Source organism: Balaenoptera borealis (assembly GCF_965194805.1).
Source record: "Balaenoptera borealis genome assembly, chromosome: 12".
In the NCBI taxonomy this organism is placed as follows: Eukaryota; Metazoa; Chordata; class Mammalia; order Artiodactyla; family Balaenopteridae; genus Balaenoptera; species Balaenoptera borealis.
Window position 1 is genome coordinate 43,297,818 of NC_138869.1, and position 20,633 is coordinate 43,318,450.

The 20,633-nt window shown below is 41.4% G+C and overlaps 1 protein-coding gene across 4 annotated transcripts in view; it reads left to right on the plus strand.

Moving 5' to 3' along the window:
- Window positions 1-444: 444 nt before the first annotated feature.
- The window catches only part of QRICH1 (glutamine rich 1), a 47,738-nt gene continuing 27,549 nt past the window's right edge, over window positions 445-20,633 (plus strand). Inside the window, exons 1-3 of one of the 4 annotated variants that reach the window (XM_082344961.1) lie at window positions 445-609; window positions 2,107-2,166; window positions 12,428-12,757. In XM_082344961.1, the coding sequence (XP_082201087.1) occupies window positions 12,449-12,757 (309 nt within the window). In that variant the 5' untranslated portion in view covers window positions 445-609; window positions 2,107-2,166; window positions 12,428-12,448. Of the gene's footprint in view, window positions 610-960; window positions 1,288-2,106; window positions 2,167-12,427; window positions 12,758-20,633 lie in introns of those variants that run through there. The other 3 variants (XM_082344960.1, XM_082344959.1, XM_082344962.1) reach the window with 3 other exon arrangements.

Here is a 20,633-nt window from a genome sequence, read left to right on the forward strand (position 1 = left end):
ACAGCAGATAGAGGGTGAGGGGTGGGTCCCAGATGGTAGGGATTCCTGGAGGAGAGTGACCCGGGGCTTCCCAGGTGGGGTGCAGCTGGAGGCGCCGGGCCTAGGTCAGAGGCTGTGGGGCCCACCTTAAGTAAGAGGCTGGTCTCCGCACCGCGTGAGGCTGCGAGAAGGAGGCCCCGGCAGGCGGCATAAGGGTCCTGAGAGTGAGCTTCAAGCCCAGGCCTGCCCAGGCTCCAGGGCTAGGCCGATCTTCGGCCCTGGCTCCGCCCCACATGGAGGGGCGTCTGAGGGCGGTACGCTCCGCCCTACACCCCGGGCTCCTGCCCCTCCTGCAGCCCTAGGCTCGGCCTCTCTCCTCTGCAGAAGCGTTCCCTTTAAGTCTGGCCAGGAGGCAGCCTTAGTTCTCGCGGGATTCGACGCCCCAATCATCGCGAGAGAGGCTTTCGGCACTCATTGGCTGTGAGGGTTGAATGTAAGATGGCGCCCAGGGAGCTGTGAGGGGAAAATCCTGTCGGTCTTGGAGCGGCGACGGCAGAACCGGGGCCCCGAGCGGTGCGGCGGGGCCGGCGGGTAGAACGGCGGCGGCGGCGGCGGCGGCGACGTCGCCGGGTGAGGGCTCCAGTTGGGGCAGGGATGTGGCGGGGTTGCGGGCCTGAGACAGCGGGCCCACCCCACACAACGGCGGGCGGGGGCGGGCGGGCCGCTGCCGCTGGGCCCAGGAGACCTCGGGGCGGCTCCGGAGCCGAGAACGACCCAGGGCTCGCACGCCCCCGCCCCCTGGGTGGGGGAGGGGCGGTTCGGGGATTCGGGTGGGCACGGCGCGCGAATGCGCTTTGGTGGGCGCGCGCGGCTGGGGCTGTTTATATGCTCGGGGGCGCGCGCGCTGTGCGGCCTTCCCGGTGCGCGTGGCCGCTGACGTGCGCGTTCCCGACCCGGATGTCTCGGCTTTTGGAGCTGCAGCCCGTCGGCCAGAGCGGCTTTCTGGGGCGCGCGCCCCGAAGTCGGGGGTCGCGGGCAGGCGCGCGGCCTGCTGTTGGGTGGCGGCACCGCTGCGCGGGCGCGCAGGACACCCCTGCTGCGGGGAGGGGCGGCGGGCGGGCAGCTTGCAGTTTGGAGAAGGTTGTGGGTTGGACCCTTCCTGCTCAGGTGACGTCCCCGGACCAACGGGGCCTAGGCCTGAGGAGAAACCAACCTGCTTTGCGGTCTGGCTTGCGGCCCCGCTCCTCTGCGAAGTGGGCGAGATTGCTGGTTCTCTAAGAATGAGGTGTCCCGAGGCCCATGTGCAGGGTGGGTACTTGGGAGGGTGCTACCCTGATTCTGAAACCGAGCTCTGTTCGTCTGTGAGGGCAGCGAACCCCGTCGACTTTCCTCACCTTGTTTTGATGCTTTGTGCTGGAGAGGGAAGGCAAATCCTAAAAGGCCCTTCAGTGGTATTTGTTTTCTTGTCATTAGAAAGTAATTCTTCATTAAAGCGCAATTCTTAGACGTCACCTCTGTGCGCTCCGGAAGGGGATCCACTTCTATGGACACTGTGAAACTACCCAAGCTCTAAATTGCCACTTTAAATCCTGAAATGCAGCCTTTTCCTCTGTTTGGTTGGGAGCGGCTTACTTGTACTCTGTTAGGTTAAAGGGCCCGCTATTGCTCAGCCAAAAAGTTGCTCAGAACGAAATTGAACAATCTGATAATAAGTGCTTTGCCGTCTTTTGTAAGTCCGAAGATCCGCAGCAGATCTGAAATCTGCCTGCAAAGGTCACTTTTGATACAGGATTTCAATCCTTTTCAGTTTTTTTATTTTTTTAAATCCCAGCACTGTGTTCTGGTGCCAGGGGAGTTCTAGGTTTGTCCAGAGAAATAGGTACTTCTTTTTTCTAAGACAAAATATGTGCTAGTTTACGTTTTACAGTTTTGCTTCATTAAATTTAAGGAAAAAGAAACTAAGTGGAACTAAAATTAGCAATTAAATTTGAAAATGGTGGGGGTAGAAAACTACCTAAATACTGTATTATTAGAAAGCTCTTAATATACTGTATTATTTTAAGAACAAGGTTAAAATTTTAAAAGAGGCTGAGGATGGAAGGAACTTCTTTGTTCTGTCTTCTTTAGAATGTTACAGGTCTTAAGAACTCAGGACAAGCAGCAGAAATGCATGCAACATGGTGACTGGTGAGTTAGAATTATTCATATGCTGGAAATATGTGTGCAGTTTTTTTCCTGGTAATATTGAAACGTTAGAAATCCTGCCAGTCATTCTGGGTGCTGTCTGCCAGAAATTAGTAGGTGCTGGAAAATTGAATATGTGGGAGAACTGGCATCTTTGAAGCCAGCCAGTTTGCTGCTTGAACAGTGTTTTCCTCTTAAAATGTAAGTCAGTGCAACTTTCAGGTTTTAGCATGACAAGGCATCAGCTTTTCTAAGGATCCAAATGGTTCAAAGACAAGCAGTCAAGTTTATCTAGGATACACTTAAAATATTAATACACCATTTAGGCCTGCTTTTTCTGGAATTTTTAACCATTACGTTTGAGGTCTGCCTTTTAAATTGGTGTTTGTAGATAATATTTTTTCATAAGCTCATTAACTAAGATTTCCTTATTAAAAGATGTCCTGCTTCCAGTCTTCTGTGATGAATAATTTGTGTACCTCTCCATGAACGTCTGCCTTTCCACAACCCCTTTCCACTTGCCATTTTAAAGGAAAGATCAAATTGTGGTTGAAGTTTCATGTAAATTTGAATTGCTCCAAAAGGTAACCAAAGTTAAGGGCTCTGGGTGTGGCTGTGCTCCATCATGACAGCTTCAGAATCAGGGATTTCTTCCTTCAAGCTTGCATGCCTTCTTTTAATTTAATCAAGTACAAGTTTGTCTTTGATATGCCATGCTTCTTGCTTGTGTACTTTTAATTTTTATTTAATTTATTTATTTATATTTTTTTATTAATTTATTAATTTATTTATTTTTGGCTGAGTTGGGTCTTTGTTGCTGTGCGCGGGCTTTCTCTAGTTGGGGCTACTCTTCGTTGTGGTGCGCGGGCTTCTCATTGCAGTGTGTTCTCTTGCTGCGGAGCACGGGCTCTAGGCGTGCGGGCTTCAGTAGTTGTGGTTCGCGGGCTCTAGAGCGCAGGCTCAGTAGTTGTGGCGCACAGGCTTAGTTGCTCCGCGGCATGTGGGAATCTTCCCGGACCAGGGCTCGAACCCGTGTCCCCTGCGTTGGCAGGCGGATTCTTAACCACTGCGCCACCAGGGGAGCCTGCTAGCGTACTTTTTAAATGGCCACCCTTTATCTGTAATGGTCTTTTATTTCTCAGCCTCAGAATGAAGTGTTATATGAACACCTGTTCTTTTCAATTTCTTTGTAGGTAGTTGCCCTGAATTTTGTTCCAGAGGTTTTAAGTCCTTTCCAGGCTTCACTTAAATGCTCCACTAGTTTTTTCCTAATTGTCACATTGGATTGTGATTTCTAATTGTAGCTGCATGAAGAAATGATAGATTAACCCCTTGCTTTGCTGAAAAGGGGAAAAGAATGGTCCTTTATTGTCACACTTTAGGCTAGGGCAAAACTGTAGGTAGAGCTGGTGGACTGTGTCAGAAAGCTCTTTTTTGCATGTGCGTTTGAAGTATCTATCTATACATATTAATTCAGTAGATCTGTATACAATTTAATGAAAAATTATAAAGTGAACCACTGTGTAACTAGCACCTCTTCAAGAAATAGAACAATGCCAGCACTTCTGAACCCTTCATGAGTCCCTTCCTGGTTGCAGCTTCTCATTCCCTAGAGACAATGACTATTCTGAATTCTGTGATAATCATGTTCTTTGTTTTTCTTTTTACTACCTTCGTATCCCTCAACAACCTAGTTTTATTTAATTTTGAATTTTATATAAATGGAGTCATGCTGTTTTGTATCTTATTCTAGCATTGTGCCTGTGACATTCATCCACGTTGTGTGCAGCTGTAGTTCATTCATTCCAATTTCTGTATAGTAGTCTGCTGTTTGAACAAACCATAATTTATTCACTCTATTATTGATAGACATCTAGATTCCTTCCAGTTTGGGGCTATTAACAATGCTACTATGAACATTCTTGGTTAAGTACATTTGTATAGGTGTGTGTCATGTACATCTAGGGATAGAATTTGCTGGATCATGTGGAATGGACGTTTTCAAACTTCACTAGTTAATGCAGACAGTTGTGCCAGGTTACAGCTCATCAGTCGTTGGTAGGAATATGAGTTTAAGTTTCTGGTTGAAAGTGTGTTGTCCAGAACTAGAACCATGGTGAAAATGCCCCTATATCAGGGACTTCTCTATCTGGTGAAGGCATGGGGCAGATGAAATTATCCTAATGGGATAATTTCTATCACAAACCGTGTGGTGGGTTAGTATCTTTAAGAATAGAACTGTGTCTCCCCATCTGCTTCTTTGAAATGACTCCTTATGTTAATTAGGACAAATGTGACTGTGACTCCTTAAAATGGAAATTGATGTTTTTTTCATGTGAATGTGTTCTTCAAACCAGAACTGAGCTATGAGGAACCATTGCTAGTAGATGCGAGCCTTAAGAGGGGCGCAAGAGCATGACCATTGGGTAAACAGGAAGAGGCAGGGCTCTGAGGCAGCTCCGAGTGTCTTCTCTTAGTTCATCACATATTCAAGACCCACCCTGCAGAGCTGCATGGGGGCCTGGAAGAGGTACCAGATTCGAGGGGACCCAAGAAGGGATGACTCCCCTGAGTACTTAGGCCTTCCCTTAGTACTGAAATAGAAAAAAATTAGCAAACAGAAATGTAATAGATTGTTGCTTTGGAGTAACCTTTTCCTCTTGTGTACTAGAGATAAAATAATTAGAATAATGATAACTGTGGTATACTGAGGGCCTGCTCTTTGTCAGGCACTGTGCTAAGCCCCAGTAGAAGGAAGTACAGGGGAAATAACCAGTAAAAATGTGTGCGGTTGTAGTGAAAATTTCCTGGGTCTGTTGGTGGGGGGGTTGGTTTGTCTATTGTTTTGCAAAGCAGCTATGCTTAAAGTATTCAGAAGCAAATGCTTGGCTACAGACTCCACCCCAAAGAGCCCCAGAGTGTTTTCCCCTCCATTTCTGATTCCCAGAAATTGGGAGTACTCAACTATCCCTCCAGCTTCATGTTTTTCAGAAGTGTTTTAGTTCATCAGTTTACTTAATGCTCCTCACTGAGTCTTTGACTTGGGGCTAATTAAGGATCTTCTTTCTTTTGGGGTTATAGAGTGTAGTTTCATTAAGTTTATCCATTTTTCTTTCTCTGTTACCAAGGCTCAGCCTTATGTATCTGGTGAGCAACATCTTGAATTTAACAGTCTTCATTATTATGCAAGCTTCTGTTGCTTGATGGTTTTGTCTTTCAGAGTTTCAGATTTTGAGGGAAAAATCAAACTATGAACAACCAGAATTGTTTGTTTGTCTGTTACTGACTGTTATTGTGGTATAACCACTATGCAGAAAGGATTACTTTTTAACTGTGTTTCTGGTTTAATACAAATTGCGGAAAATACAGGAGTGTATTAAACAGGAAGAAATTTAAGTCCTCTGTTATTCCACACTACCCAGGCATAACTGCTGTTATGCCAGTTTTTCTTCTTGGGTACATAATTAAACCATACTGGGATATATAAATACAATTGTATTGGCCTCCTTTTTCCCACGTAATGTGTCTTCTGTGTCACTAAATTTTTTTATTTTAAAACCAAACGTTTTGTTGGGGGAAGGTGGATCTTCTAGGTATTAACATGCTTTTTTTTTTTTTTAAGTTACTATGTTACAGAAGGACCTGTGGAATCACACAAAAAGCTTGGAAGCAGACCTTCTTTATATGAATTTGATATATAATCACAGTGGCATTTTAAATCAGCGGGCAAATAAATTTCAGTAATTCAGTAAATGATACAGGGTTGTTGGGTCTTTGGAAATAAAATTAGGCTTTTACTTCACACTATGCAAAATAAACTCTAAATGGATCAAAGCATTGTATAAATAATTATACTGTAAATTTAAAAATTGTAAGTGAATGAGTTTATGGTAAAGGCAGACTTTTTCTGAGCATAAAAGCAAAGGAAGAACCTATCACCACTATTGAGAATATGTTTAATTTTTCTCAGTGTTGTTTTTTACTCACTGACTGGTCTCAAATATTTAAATGTATTTCTGAAGCCACCCCAACCCCCCCATCCCCCGCCCCAAGCAGCACTTTTGTGTCTGGTCAAATGCTGACTTAGTGTACTTTCATTATTGGAATGTGTCAGTCTGGTAGATACTGCCAAGTGAGCACGTTAAAAGGACAAGAAATGAAACCTTGTGTATAAATGAGCAGATTGGAATATTCTTTCAAATTGGCCTTTTCCGTTACATATTTTTTTAAGTTCTCCATTGAATTCATTATTTGTTAATATTTAGCTTTCTCTGATTTAGTGGTTCTCAGATGATTCTGTGGACTTGTACAGTCAGTGAAGAACCTCTTGGGGACTTAGTGAAAGGAAAAAGCAATGGGAATTAGGAAGTAGTAGCTTCTGCTTAGAGCCAACAGTAGACTGTAAGGTTGGAGCACTGCAGAAGGTTTTATAACTTTGGAGTCTCAACTACTTAAAATACATGGCTAGCTATAAACCAAAAGGTGGTTTTGTCATAGGATATTTCAAATATTTTCATAAGAACAGAGGAGAATATAGTGAACCTGTGTATGAACCTTTATCAATGTTTTCTAAGTTTTATAGAATTTTCCCTGCTTAAAGGTGTGTGGTCTTTTCTTTTTTTGATGAAAACTTAAAGAATGAACTTTGGGGCTTTATAGCAGATACTTTTCCAAGCTTTTATTCCATTCTTTCTGAGAACTGAATATCCATCTTATTTGCCATTCTGCTCAGGAAATAAATTTACATTTGGACTATTTTTGTAGTGACTGTTTTGAATGTAGTATTCTAGAAGTACTGACAGGTAGGATTTATTTGGAGCAGAATGGTTTTTATCATCTTTGGAACCTTGATTTTTTTAAAGATTATTATTTTTTTTTGGCTGCGTCAGGTCTTAGTTGCAGCACGCGGACTCTTAGTTGTTTAGTTGCGGCATGCATGTGAGATCTAGTTCCCCGACCAGGGGTCGATCCCCGGCCCCCTGCATTGGGAGCGCGGAGTCTTACCCACTGGACTTACCAGGGAAGTCCTGGAACCTTGATTTAAAAAAAAAAAAAAATGTTCTGAGTTTGATTTGGTATGAAATGCTGTGTTGTTAAAACTAAAAGATTGATTAAACAGAAGCTATACTCACTTAGCTAAATGCTTGTCAAAAATAGAGGGCATGGAACTTTAATTTCCTTATCTTACATGATGGGAAGTCCAGAGATACTATAAAATTAGTGTGCCTACAACTAGAGGTTTAAAGCTATGAAACTGATCGTGACAAAAATTAAAATATGATTGGCAGGGGTTAGTGAGAGGAAGGTGATTTAAATGCCCTAACACCTTTCCTAGAGGACAGACCAGTATTTAAAATTGGTAGATCAGAAAGAGAAAAACAAATACCGTATGCTAACACATATATATGGAATCTAAAAAAAAAGAAAAAAAAATGGTCAGAAGAACCTAGGGGCAAGACGGGAATAAAGATGCAGACAGACCTACTAGAGAATGGACTTGAGGATACAGGGAGGGGGAAGGGTAAGCTGGGACAAAGTGAGAGAGTGGCATGGTCGTATATACACTACCAAATGTAAAATAGATAGCTAGTGGAAGCAGCCGCATAGCACAGGGAGATCAGCTCAGGGAGATCAGCTCAGTGCTTTTGTGACCACCTAGAGGGGTGGGATAAGGAGGGTGGGAGGGAGGGAGATGCAAGAGGGAAGAGATGTGGGGACATATGTATATGTATAACTGATTCACTTTGTTATAAAGCAGAAACTAACACACCATTGTAAAGCAATTATACTCCAATAAAGATGTTAAAATAAAATAAAATAAAATAAAAGTAGTACTTAAAACTGGGAGTTAGTTAATTCAGGGAAGCATAAACAGTTATTTTGAAATATTTAGGTAGATTTTTAAAAATCAATTAAATTGTGGTTTTTCTATTAGAACATATGAAGCCTTCTTTTAATAGAGCAGGATTTTCCCTCTATTTATGGTTCACTTACATTCTTAATTTGGAGAAAGCGGTTTAAAATTTTAGAGAGTAATTTTAAACATTTAACATTTAATTTAAACATTAACATTCTGAACTGTGCTATGAGAAAAAAAATGAGTTGTCTTGCAGTCTTTCACAATTTTTGGCCACTTATAAAACCCCCTCCTTCCTTTAAAAAAAAAAAAAAAAGAACCAGAGGTCACAGCATACTTAGCTGTTTTGTTTTGTTTTGTTTTTTAATTAATTAATTAATTTATTTTTGGCTGTGTTGGGTCTTTGTTGCTGTGCGTAGGCTTTCTCTAGTTGCGGTGAGCGGGGCTACTCTTCGTTGCGGTGCGTGGGCTTCTCATTGTCGTGTCTTGTCTTGTTGTGGAGCACGGGCTCTAGGCGCGCAGGCTTCAGTAGTTGTGGCACATGGGCTCAGTAGTTGTGGCTTGCGGGCTCTAGAGCTCAGGCTCAGTAGTTGTGGCGCACGGGCTTAGTTGCTGCACGGCATGTGGGATCTTCCCTGGCCAGGGCTCGAACCTGTGTCCCTAGGCAGATTATTAACCACTGCGCCACCAGGGAAGCCCCTACTTAGCTGTTTTTACTTTTCATTTTATACCTTGCTATATTATTTGAACAGTTTTTCTAAGAAAGTAGATGTGTTACTTTTACCCTCCCCACCAAAAAAAACAAAGACAAACCCGCCCCCCCCCAAAAAAAACCAGGTGGAATTCTACACTGAAAACTGAAGAAAGCTTGTGTCTAGGAAGAAAAATTGGTATGATTCTGCTTTGTACTTAATATCAGACTTCAAATGAGGCTTAAGCCTCCTTGATTACTGAAACTTAAAAGAGTGAAGGGAAATAAGGTCACTAGGAAGATTCTGTGGACTGCCTTTACCGAGCAATATTTGTGTGAAGGTTTTCTGGTTCTGTAAACTTAACTTTCAGTGTTTCTTTGTATTTGTGCTTGGTCATATTTATATTCTCCCAGATTTGAAGCAGAAAAAGTTTTTTTTTTTTTTGCATGATTCTCTATACTTTTTAAAAAATTGCTTTGATACAGTAGCTACGATTCTAGCACAGACAAAATTCAAGCAATCTCTAAGTATTTTACATGAATGCAACTAATTATTGAAGAAAATTAATTTGGGGAAGTGTAAATTTCAGTTGCCCTCTGCTTTTTTTCTATAATGGAGGTGAAAAACTGAAATATGTGCCAACATGGTAGAGAACTGGTTAATGGTTGTTCACACTCTCTCCTTTGTCCCTTATGAGCAGAAGGGTGTATGTAATTGGATATTAGAATCACATATTGTGAACTTTGTAATATTAGTGGGTCTATATTATGAGAGATGCTTCCTTAAGAGGGAAATTTCAATTGTGATGCTGTTATCAGAGGGAAGCTTTGACACATTCTGTGCCAATGTGGTTAGTGACTGTTTGTGGGTCACCTATGGTGGAGTGGCCTGCTCTGAGTATGAAGTGCTTGTCCTTGACGCCCCTCCTACTCTATGTGCCATGGATATCATTGATAGCTTAATCTTGAAGTCTCATAGAAGACCTTCTAATTTTCTGTCCTGAGAAAGATAACTGAGAGCCTCTGCAACGGAGAGAAGGGAGAACTGGGCAAGGGAGATGGTTAGAAGAGAGGTGACAAAGGGACAAACAAGTGTTAAATTTCCAAAGACAAGAGGCCATCAGCAACAGCTTCACCTTGCACTCACTCCCCTGACCTGTACTTGCCGTTCTCTGTACTCTCTTGTGCTTGGGGTTTCCTAAGAGGTGGAGGCTTTCCTGAGAGTAGGGGTCTAGGCATTTTAGACAGGATAAGGTATATGTAGTATTCTTTATTTATGGAGAAATATATTTACAATATATGATGGGCATCATAATAAAAGGTTTATTGCTGGGTCTATTCTGTTTGAAAGTACCTGAATATAATTTGTAAACTATACTTAAACAGCTTCCCACAGGAATATTGCCGGTGTCAGTAAATTAATAGCAGTAAGGATCATATTTTTCCTTTAGTCTCTTGCCCTGGATATATAGGGCTTTTTTTCCCCCCAAGGTATAGATTAACCATTTACTAGAGAAAAGCATAACATTTTATGGTTGTAAGTTATAGATGTTACAGGAACAGAGTCATAATCCTTTTTGTTCCACATTGAATTCCAAGTGCAACAGATATATACAAAGTACCTACACGTATCAGCCATTCAGAGAGGACCAGGACACAGTCCTGTCTACTAGAGTTTAGAGCCAGGTGGAAGATATATGATTACCCACACACCTTATATCTGTTAACAGAAGACAACATCTGGGCAGTGAAAGAGAGACTGATATTTCTAGTCGGATGGCTCAAAGAAACAAATCACTTTTCTAGACATTTGAGATTGACTGAGAGTGTTTTTTTGGCAAAGAGATTCACTTGGTTTGTGTAACTTTCATATCCTGCCATTGCTTTTGTCCTGGAGGTGGTACTGGTCAGTATGAGTATGGTATGAAAGCAGCAGTGACAGGGCCCTCAGCAGTTCATGGATAGATTGCATGGTTGTCTCCCAGGTGATTGAGAGCTACTATCCACCCTTGCAGAGTAATTCTTTTTTTTTTAATTTTTTTAAATTTTAATTTTATTTATCTTTTTTCGGCCGCGTTGCGTCTTCATTGCTGTGCGTGGGCTTTCTCTAGTTGCGGCTAGCGAGGGCTATTCTTCGTTGCAGTGCGCGGGCTTCTCATTGCGATGGCTTCTCTTGTTGAGGAGCACGGGCTCTAGGCACAGGGGTTTCAGTAGTTGCAGCACGTGGGCTCAGTAGTTGTAGCTCTCAGGCTCTAGAGCGCAGGCTCAGTAGTTGTGGCGCATGGGCTTATTTGCTCCAAGGCATGTGGGATCTTCCCGGACCAGGGCTCGAACCCCTGTTCCCTGCATTAACAGGTGGATCCTTAACCACTGTGCCACCAGGGAAGTCTCCAGATTAATTCTTAAGGTAAATACCCTGATGAAAAACTTGCAGAATTGATTTCTGAAGTGACCTAGTTATTTAAGGTACTATTCAATTTTCTCCCCCCACTTACTTTAATAGAATTAGTTAATAATTATGTGGCACTGTATATATGTCAGGTACTTTTCTAAGTGCTTTACATATATTTAATTCTCAAGTCAACTTTTTGACGTACATGCTATTTTAATTCCGATTTTATAGACAAAACTAAAGTTAACTGACTTGTCCAGGGTAACACAGCAAAGGAGAGTTCCAGCTGGGTTTTTTTTTTTTAATAAATTTATTTTATTTATTTTTATTTTTGGCTGCGTTGGGTCTTTGTTGCTGCGTGCCAGCTTTCTCTAGTTGCGGCAAGTGGGGGCTACTCTTTGTTGGCGGGCTTCTCATTGCGGTGGCTTCCCTTGTTGCGGAGCACAGGCTCCAGGCGCGCGGGCCTCAGTAGTTGTGGCACGCGGGCCTCAGTAGTTGTGGCACGCGGGCCTCAGTAGTTGTGGCACGCGGGCTTCAGTAGTTGTGGCTCACGCGCTCTAGAGTGCAGGCTCAGCAGCTGTGGCACACGGGCTTAGTTGCTCCGCGGCATGTGGGATCTTCCCAGACCAGGGCTCGAACCTGTGTCTCCTGCATTGGCAGGCAGATTCTTAACCACTGTGCCACCAGGGAAGCCCTCGAGCTGGATTTTAAACCCAGGAAAGGCTGGCTCCAAAATCCATGCTTTTAACCAGTAAGCTATGCAGCAAAAGAATGTGAGCAGTATACAGCAAAATGGGATTTTTGGTGTTTCTGGTGGGAAATGAACACATCCCTTGTCTCCAGGGTCTTGCCACAGCTAGGTGGCATAGGTGTCCCTTCACTGTAAAACATAGTTGGCAGTGGAAATAGAACATGTTGGTAGGAATCCTGGCTCCTGCCTTCCTTGGTAGTCCTCTCTGATGGTCACAGAGCAGTGTTGCATGTGAATTTTCTTGTCCAGTGCTTGGCTCTGCAGAGAAGATGGGATTGGCCTAGTGCTGGGTGGAGAGTGTATTTGCAGCCCGTTTCATCCAGTACTGTGACACATGCTTTTGTTTTTTGTTTTCAGTGTGATAGTTTGATTTAAGAAATGTTTATGGAAACAATTTTCAGATGCCATTAACTGAAAAAAAATAAGGTTATTTAATAAAATCTTACTTTGGATTCCAGATATATACAGCTGCCCTGAATAGTCCACACTGATGCAAGAGTGATTGCTCTGTGCATTTCAGTATGTTAAAACAGTGACATAGTTTTGACTTCTGTCCATTTATTTTATTTCTAGGAACCCTAAGGACTCTGCAATATGAATAATTCTCTGGAGAACACCATCTCCTTTGAAGAGTACATCAGAGTGAAGGCGCGGTCTGTCCCGCAACACAGGATGAAGGAATTTCTGGACTCGCTAGCCTCTAAGGGGCCAGAAGCCCTTCAGGAGTTCCAGCAGACGGCCACCACTACCATGGTGTACCAACAGGGTGGGAACTGCATTTACACAGACAGCACCGAAGTGGCCGGGTCTTTGCTTGAACTTGCCTGTCCAGTCACCACCAGTGTTCAGCCACAAACCCAGCAAGAACAGCAGATCCAGGTTCAACAGCCACAGCAGGTTCAGGTAAAAGGGAAATAAATGTTGAGGTGCATCCTATTGAATAGACTTTATTTGCCATCAGGGTTTTGGTTAGTAGAACATCACGTCTATATACAGATGTCAGAGATTATTTTCACCAAGGGGAATATTCTGGTTTTTTTAAAACATTTTATCTTACACAAGGGCTTTCATAGTTAACATAGACTAAAAATATTTGCAACTACTGTAAACTTAAGAGGCTACAGATACTTGCCATTTGCTTTGGAGAACTGAACAGTATAGAAATTAAGAGGTCTTTTGGAACTGGATTTGGATGTGTCACACTGTGTGTGACTGAAGCTCCCCTTCTGTCTGTGTCACCCTGAGCAGATCAAGAACATAGAAGGGCTAGTCTTAGCTCATTACTAAAAGCATGATATTTGGAACTTTTTTTTTAAATGGAAAGGCTCTTATTCATGTAGTTGTATGATTCCATGACTCAACGTCACCTGTAAATTTCTAGGCCTGCATTTGATATTTATAAACCTCAAGAAATAATGCTAATTGATAATATGCTTACTGAAAGATGAGAAACTTAATACATTTGCCGAGAAGGTAAGTTTTCCTCTTTAGGGGTCCTTATGTGAAACTAAAACTCTCCTACAGTTACAAATGCTGCTTTCTTGCTATTGTCTATTGTGGTTGCATTTCACTTTGCCCTCCATGACTTCCACCAAGAGAATAGGAAAGGGAGTAGAACATGGAGAGGCAAGAGTGTGAAGAGGTGTGTTTGGTGAGATAGAAGGTTTTGCCCCTTAGCAATGTAGGTGAGTATATTGGAAGGACCTGGGCTTTGGAGTTGCATTCCTGGGTTTAAATTTGACCTGACTTCTTATTTGTTGATATTTTCTTAATCTTTTTAGTGCTAGTTTTTTCATCTGTCAGTAGGGATAATACTATTTAGTGAGACTGAATGAGATAACAAGAAAGCATCTGGCACATGGAGGGATGCAGTTGTTTATTCCAGTCTCTATAAGGAAGGAAGGGTACAGGAAAGGTAAAAAGGGAAGGCCTGACTTTGCGGTTGAAGAAATTATTCTGTTTTTTACTGCTTGGATCTTCTTTTTCGTAAGATTAAAATAGTTTGGGATTTGAGTTTAAAGTGTTTTTTGAGACTTTACGTTCAAGATAGCTAATTGAGATCACCTATTAGTATCATCATTTTTCCCAAACCCTTTGTAAATGGAAGAAGAAATAAAATAATAAATCCATGAGATAGGTTCAATATGGTGGACTCATAAGAACACATATTTTCCCATCCTCAGTGACTGAAAAGATACTTAAAAATTTTTTTTTCCAGCAGTGCTGGGGGAAAAAAAGTGCCATCAAAAAACCCACTAAATCTTAACCTTTAAAAATTGTGAATCACTATATTGTACACCTGTAACTTATAAAATTGTACAGCAACTAAACTTCACTAAAAATAATAAATAGGGAATGATTTTTTTTTTTTAAACCCACTAAATCTGAGGAATTGCTGCAAGAGAGGAAACAAACAGAATCAGGTGATAGAGGAATTCATCTAAGAGAGAAACTTTTAGGAAAGATGGAGCAGTTCTCAGGGTCCCCTAATCCAAGAAGTAAAGAATACAAAGAGTAGAAGGCTCCTTTGGGGACCCATGTGTTGGGAGTTGACCAAGGACTTTAAAACATATACACACTCGTGTCTGCATACATTATGAGTAGATACCAGGTATAGGATGAAAGTGGCTCTGCTGATCAGTGAGGAAAGGATATATTCCATTAGTGGAGTAAGGCAGTCTACTCCTCTTTTGGAAATAGTCAGATACCTCTCATAATTAAAATAAGTTCCAGATGGGTTGAAGAGTCAGATAACAAGAAAACAATGAACTATGAAAAGGCAGTATAGAAAGTTTCTGTAATTTTAGGTTGTGGAAAGCCTTCCTAAGGAAAGAAGTAAACTCTGAGATAGCTTTTCCCAATCTTTTTTTACCCTGAAAGAATCTTTGAACTAATTTTCAGGCCTCAGGGGACCCCTGCATAAAAATTACTATATTTACAGCCCATGGAATGTTAGCTTGATCAGCAAGTGATATAATAATTCAATAATAATTATCAGTGCTCTTTTGGTAAGAATCATATTTTTTTTCTACGGGTCACATTTTAGCCAGCCTGTTAGGCGGCTATTTATGTGTGGTTCCCTTTCCCACACAGGTTATCAATTTTAGATTCAAGTTATTTGTGTAGGTAGAGGAAATCTCATTTTTTCCTTTAAAAAAAAATTTCCTAGGTGAGGGTTTTTTTTTTGCTTTATTCAAGTAGTTCTAAAAAATCTTACCACAAATTTCTACCGTACAAGTTGCCAAGATATGGTTTGTGGTATATGATATGTGCAAAAGTAGTTTTTATCCCCTTTATTTAAAATTAAAAATGACCTTTTAGGGAATTCCCTGGCGGTCCAGTGGTTAGGACTCCACACTTTCACTGCCGAGGGCCCAGGTTTGATCCCTGGTCAGGGAACTAAGCTCCCACAAGCCGCGTAGCATGGCTGGAAAAAAAAAAAAAAGACCTTTTAGCCAAGCATTCTTGGACCAAAGTTTAGTTAAGCCTAGTTTATCTTTCTTGAGACTAATCTTTCTTTCCTTTCCATAAATTAAAAAAATTTTTAAGACAAATATATTTTCATTAATAACTGTCTTAAGCCAAATGGAATTTAATTTTTCTAAAAGTTGGCTTTGTAGATTTAATTTAAATAAAGATTGTAAGTTGTTATTAATGTTATATGAAAGTTGACAATGTTAATAAATCTAAAGCTATCAAAATCATAAGCCAGGAAATTCCCTGGCAGTCCAGTGGTTCGGACTCGGCGCTTCCAGTGCAGGGGACCCAGGTTCAGTCCCTGGTGGGGATCCTGCAAGTTGCGCAGCGTGGCCAAAAAAAACCTAAGTGTCTTAAATACAATAAAAACTTGTTTTAAAAAAATCATAAGCCAGACAATATCAATAAATATATGGCTAAAGATACAACTTTATATAAGACTTCGGAAAAACATTTTCTGAGTGACAGAAAATATGGGCCTAGCAGTTACAAAATTATTTTATACACATGTTGTTTCTTGATCTGTTTTATAGGTCTGTATATTCTTTCTTTAAAGGTATAATTTTAAAAAATTTTTTTATTTAATTAATTTATTTTTGGCTGCATTGGGTCTTCGTTGCTGTGCGCAGGCTTTCTCTAGTTGCAGTGAGTGGGGGCTACTCTTCGTTGCGGTGCGCGGGCTTCTCATTGCGGTGGCTTGTCTTGTGGAGCACGGGCTCTAGGGCATGCAGGCTTCAGTAGTTATGGTGCGCGGGCTCTAGAGCGCAGGCTCAGTAGTTGTGGCGCACGGGCTTAGTTGCTCCGTGGCATGTGGGATCTTCCTGGACCAGGGCTCGAATCCGTGTCCCCTGCATTGGCAGACGGATTCTTAACCACTGCGCCACCAGGGAAGCCCTAAAAGTATAATTTTTGAAACTAAAAATAGCACATGAGGTATAGGGAGGTTAACTCATCTTCTGATAGCTAGCGTTTGCACCCAAGCTGTTTTAACTCGAGCCTGTGCTCCTAACTAGTGTTTCTAATACACAAGAAACTTACAAAATAGGAAAGAAAAATGATCTAGTGGAAAAATGAACAAAGGATATAAATAGATAGTTCATGGGGGAGGAAATACAGATTGTGCTAGTAAGTATGTCAAAAGATGCTTCATGCTTCTGGTGATTATGGAAGTGTAAGTTTTTAAAATGAAATATGTTTTATTTATTAGATAGGAAAACAGTTATAAAGATTTCACCCAGGGTAGCAAGTGTATAAGAGGATAAATTAGTGTGATTTTCTTGAGAGTGAATTTGGCAATACTTGTCAAATGTTTAAATATGCGTACCTTTGGCCTTGCATTTGTGTTCACAGATAAATGTGTATATAAGGATATTCACTGCCACATTGCTTATAGTAGTAACACTGGAAACAAGTCACTCTTTCAGTAAGGGAAATGGCAAATAATGATACAACTGTACTATATTGTCCTGTGCAGCCAGAAGAATGAGATAGATCTATGTATATTGACAGAGCAGGATGTTTAACAGATTATAGAGTGTCAGAACCAGTTTAGTATCACTGGCTTTTAGCATATGTAGAATGTAGTGGTCTTTAAATAGTAGTAATAAAGCCCAAAACAGTAATTGGGCGGGGTAGTGGGGTACTAAGGAGGAGTGCTTGAATTTTTTTTTTTTTAAACATGAACTACTTTTGTAATAAAAAAAAAAAAAAAGTGTTGCTTGCGAATATTTTGCTTTGAACTTGTATAGGACAATGATTCTTAACCTTTTTTCCCCTATCCCAGACATCTCCATATGTTTGTGTTTATGTATGAAGCCCTTTGCTAGATGTTTAGGTACAGCACTGAACAAGACAGAAAGCTTCCTGACCTTGTGGAACATACATTATAGCTGGGAGGGGTTAGATGATATATAAGATTTTTTAAAATCTTGTTATGTAGTGATAAATGCAGAGGAGAAAAACAAAGCAGATGGGGGTGGCCAGGGTAAGCCTTAATATCCTGGTGACTTTTGAGTTAAGACCAAAGAGAGCTGGTGAGTGAGCCATATGGTTATCTGAGGAAAGAGCATTCCAAATCAGAAAGCCCTAAGGTGGGAGCCTGCTTATTTGAAAAATGGCAGAATGGCTGTGTAACTGGAGTGCACTGAGTGAAAGGATGAGACTAGAGAGGTGACGTGTACACTGAAATATGGAGCTGAACAGACCTGCCTTCTCAGTTCAAATGTTAAAAGGCTCTTTGGCCCATAGTATTGTGTCTCAACCTAACCCTTTTGATAAGAATGTAAAATTATGCCTATATTAATGTTATTTGAAATTTCAAAACAATTCATTACCTTGAGGGCAGAGAGTTTTCTAAGTTGCTTTTTTTAAAAATTGCGGTAAAATTAGATTGCCTTTTTAAAACCATCTGTCGCCATCCCAGAGAGTTTGTTCTGTCCCCAAGAATTTCTCATCTTTCCAGCCTAGAAGCGGCCACATAGCTTGTTAGATTTGACAAAGTAATCATATCCTTAGAACAGTGTTAGTGAATTGATGGGAGACAAAGGTCTGTGTTAAAAGTTAATTAGAGTAGCTGTCTGAATAAAACTCACTGTGTCCGTTTACTCTCTGCTACTACCACACTCACACTTTTGGCCCCGAAATGTGTGTTTTTTCCCCCACAATGACCAATTCTTCACACCAGCTGGCTGGCCTATAATTCAATTCAGTTCTGACACTATCTGCTTGGAGTTAGCGTCAGATCCCCGCAAGTTAAGGGATCAGTTTCACAAGACTGCCCCCCACTTCCGACACTAGTTGCAGGTCCCAGGTTATCTCACCTGTACTTTTGACTAACTGGCTATAAATTGCGATTCTCACTACCCCTCCTTGGGTATGATGATTTGCCAGAACAGCTCACAGAACTCAGGGAAACACATTTACCAGTTTATTATATAATTAAGGAAATGATAAAGGATACGGTTGAACAACCAAATAAAGAGATACATGGGGCGAGGTTCTGAAGGGTCGTGAACACAGGAGCCTCTGTCCTCATGGAGTTGGGGTGTACCACCCTCCCAGCACGTGAATGTATTCACCAACCCAGGAACTCTCTAAACCCCAAACTTTCGGGATTTTTGTGGAGGCTACATCATATAGGTATGATCGATTAGTAACTCAATTTCTAGCCCCTCTTCCCTTTCCAAAGAATGGAGGGTGGGGCTGAAAGTACCAAGTTTCTAATTATGGCTTGGCCTTTGAGGTGACCAGCCCTCATCCAGGAGCCCACCAAAGTTGCCTCATTAGAAAATAATATGATCCTAGCATTTATATTATCACTTAGGAAATTACAAAGGTCTTAAGAGCTCAGATCAAGAATCAGAGAAAAGACCAAAAATTATATTACAATATCACAGTAGCATATGTTTATTTAAGATAGGGAGGCACTTTCTTGAGGCAAAAGGAAGAGCTGTCATGTAAATACCTTCACAGTTTGTACAATACCAGGAAGGCCTAAGTTTCCTGTTGTTGATAGGTCTGCCTGAGCTAGGTGAAGGTGGTTCATTTGGAACTTCACTTTCAAGAGCCCTCTTGAGTTGGGTACTTCCTAAAGTATCCACATGGAGTTAAATGTGTATGCCAGAGAGAAGACCCTCTGATGGTGAATTCTAGCAGTCCGGTTTCACTTAGCACCCATAGAATTTCTTGTTTCTTCTCTGTACTTCTATAGGGCAGGAACTGAGGCTTCATACAAGGCTGGTTGGTCAGTCTGATGCTTTGGGGAAGGAGATTTCTCAGCACTTGATTCTTTTGTTGCTAGAAGTAAAGATCTCAAGCCTTCAGTGGATCAAAGTACAATTCTTCCTCATTTGTCATCCCAACTTCTGTCCCTCTTCCTCTTTTTGCTGTTGCACATTCCCTCTGTGCTGGGGCAGTCAGTCCCTAACCCCTCACCTCAGTGTAGAATTGCTGAGAGTGAGGAAGGAGGTAATCAAGAGCCAGACTGCCCTTAAACAAACATGAGTTCGATCTGCCTCTGATTCTTTAGATATATGGTTATAGACAAGTGACTTAACCACTTTGAGTCCGTTTCCTTAGCTACATCATGGAAATAAAAGAATTTATGTTGTAGTTACTTTGAGGATTCCATAAAATGCTAAGTCCTAAGTACACTGCCTGGAACGTAGTAAGCCCTCAAATAAATAATAGCCACTGTTGTTTTCTTCTTCCTCTCCTTCTCCTCATTAGTGCCATTCCTACCTAGGGCCCCAGTTGCTTTTCAAACATTTGAAAAGTAAGTATCCAGACAAATATTTAGAACAAGTATTCCTACTGTGTTGGCAGTTTGCCATTTTTGCTTTTTTTTGTTTTTTTTTTTTAAAAACATAACGTTACAGATGCAGTTCAGATCTCTAATACCCCTCTGTACATCTTTCTCTCCCAAGGTAAATACTATTTTAAAGTTCTCAACTTGTTTTGATATCTTTTGTATCTATCTGAGTTTTGGTTTTTAGAGAATGTGTCTTGGAGGCTGCACAGCCAGGAACAGGATATCAACTTGTTTTGATATCTTTTGTATCTATCTGAGTTTTGGTTTTTAGAGAATGTGTCTTGGAGGCTGCACAGCCAGGAACAGGACTCAGGTCACATTGCTAGCCTGCCTTGGCAAAGACCTTCAGCCACACCCCTGGGCACAGGTCCTTGTCCTACCATAGTCTCTCATTGGGATTTATGCCATCCTGTTCCATTTCTGCCACAATCTTCCACTCTCACCAGAAAATGGAGGTTGTGGTTCCTGCTGCCTCATGTTGCTCTGTTTTGAGTCCAGATTTCATGCAGTGTGTCTAATTTGGGAAGCCTTGGTCACACGCCTGCACTCTAGCTGCAGGAGAGGTTGGGACAGTGATTCCAGCTTCTGCCTTGGGGAGGCAGAAGTCATAATGTGGTGTATTCTGCAAACAAGGGTTTGCAGCCAAAAACAGGACTGAAATCAGCTATTCTCTCACTGGCACTTTGTGGGCTGATTGGGGTCCTGATCATCACTTCAGATTGGTAGGCTGTTTATTGCTGCCTTTTCTGGCCCTTCATGTCCAGTCTTTTTTTTTTTTTAATTTTATTGAAGTATAGTTAATTTACAATGTGTTAATTTCTGCTATACAGCAGAGTGACTCAGTTATACATATATATATTCTTTTTCATATTCTTTTTTTGTGGCTGCGTTGGGTCTTTGTTGCCGTGTGCTGGCTTTCTCTAGTTACAGTGAGCGGGGGCTACTCTTCATTGCAGTGCACAGGCTTCTCATTCTGGTGGCTTCTCTTGTTGC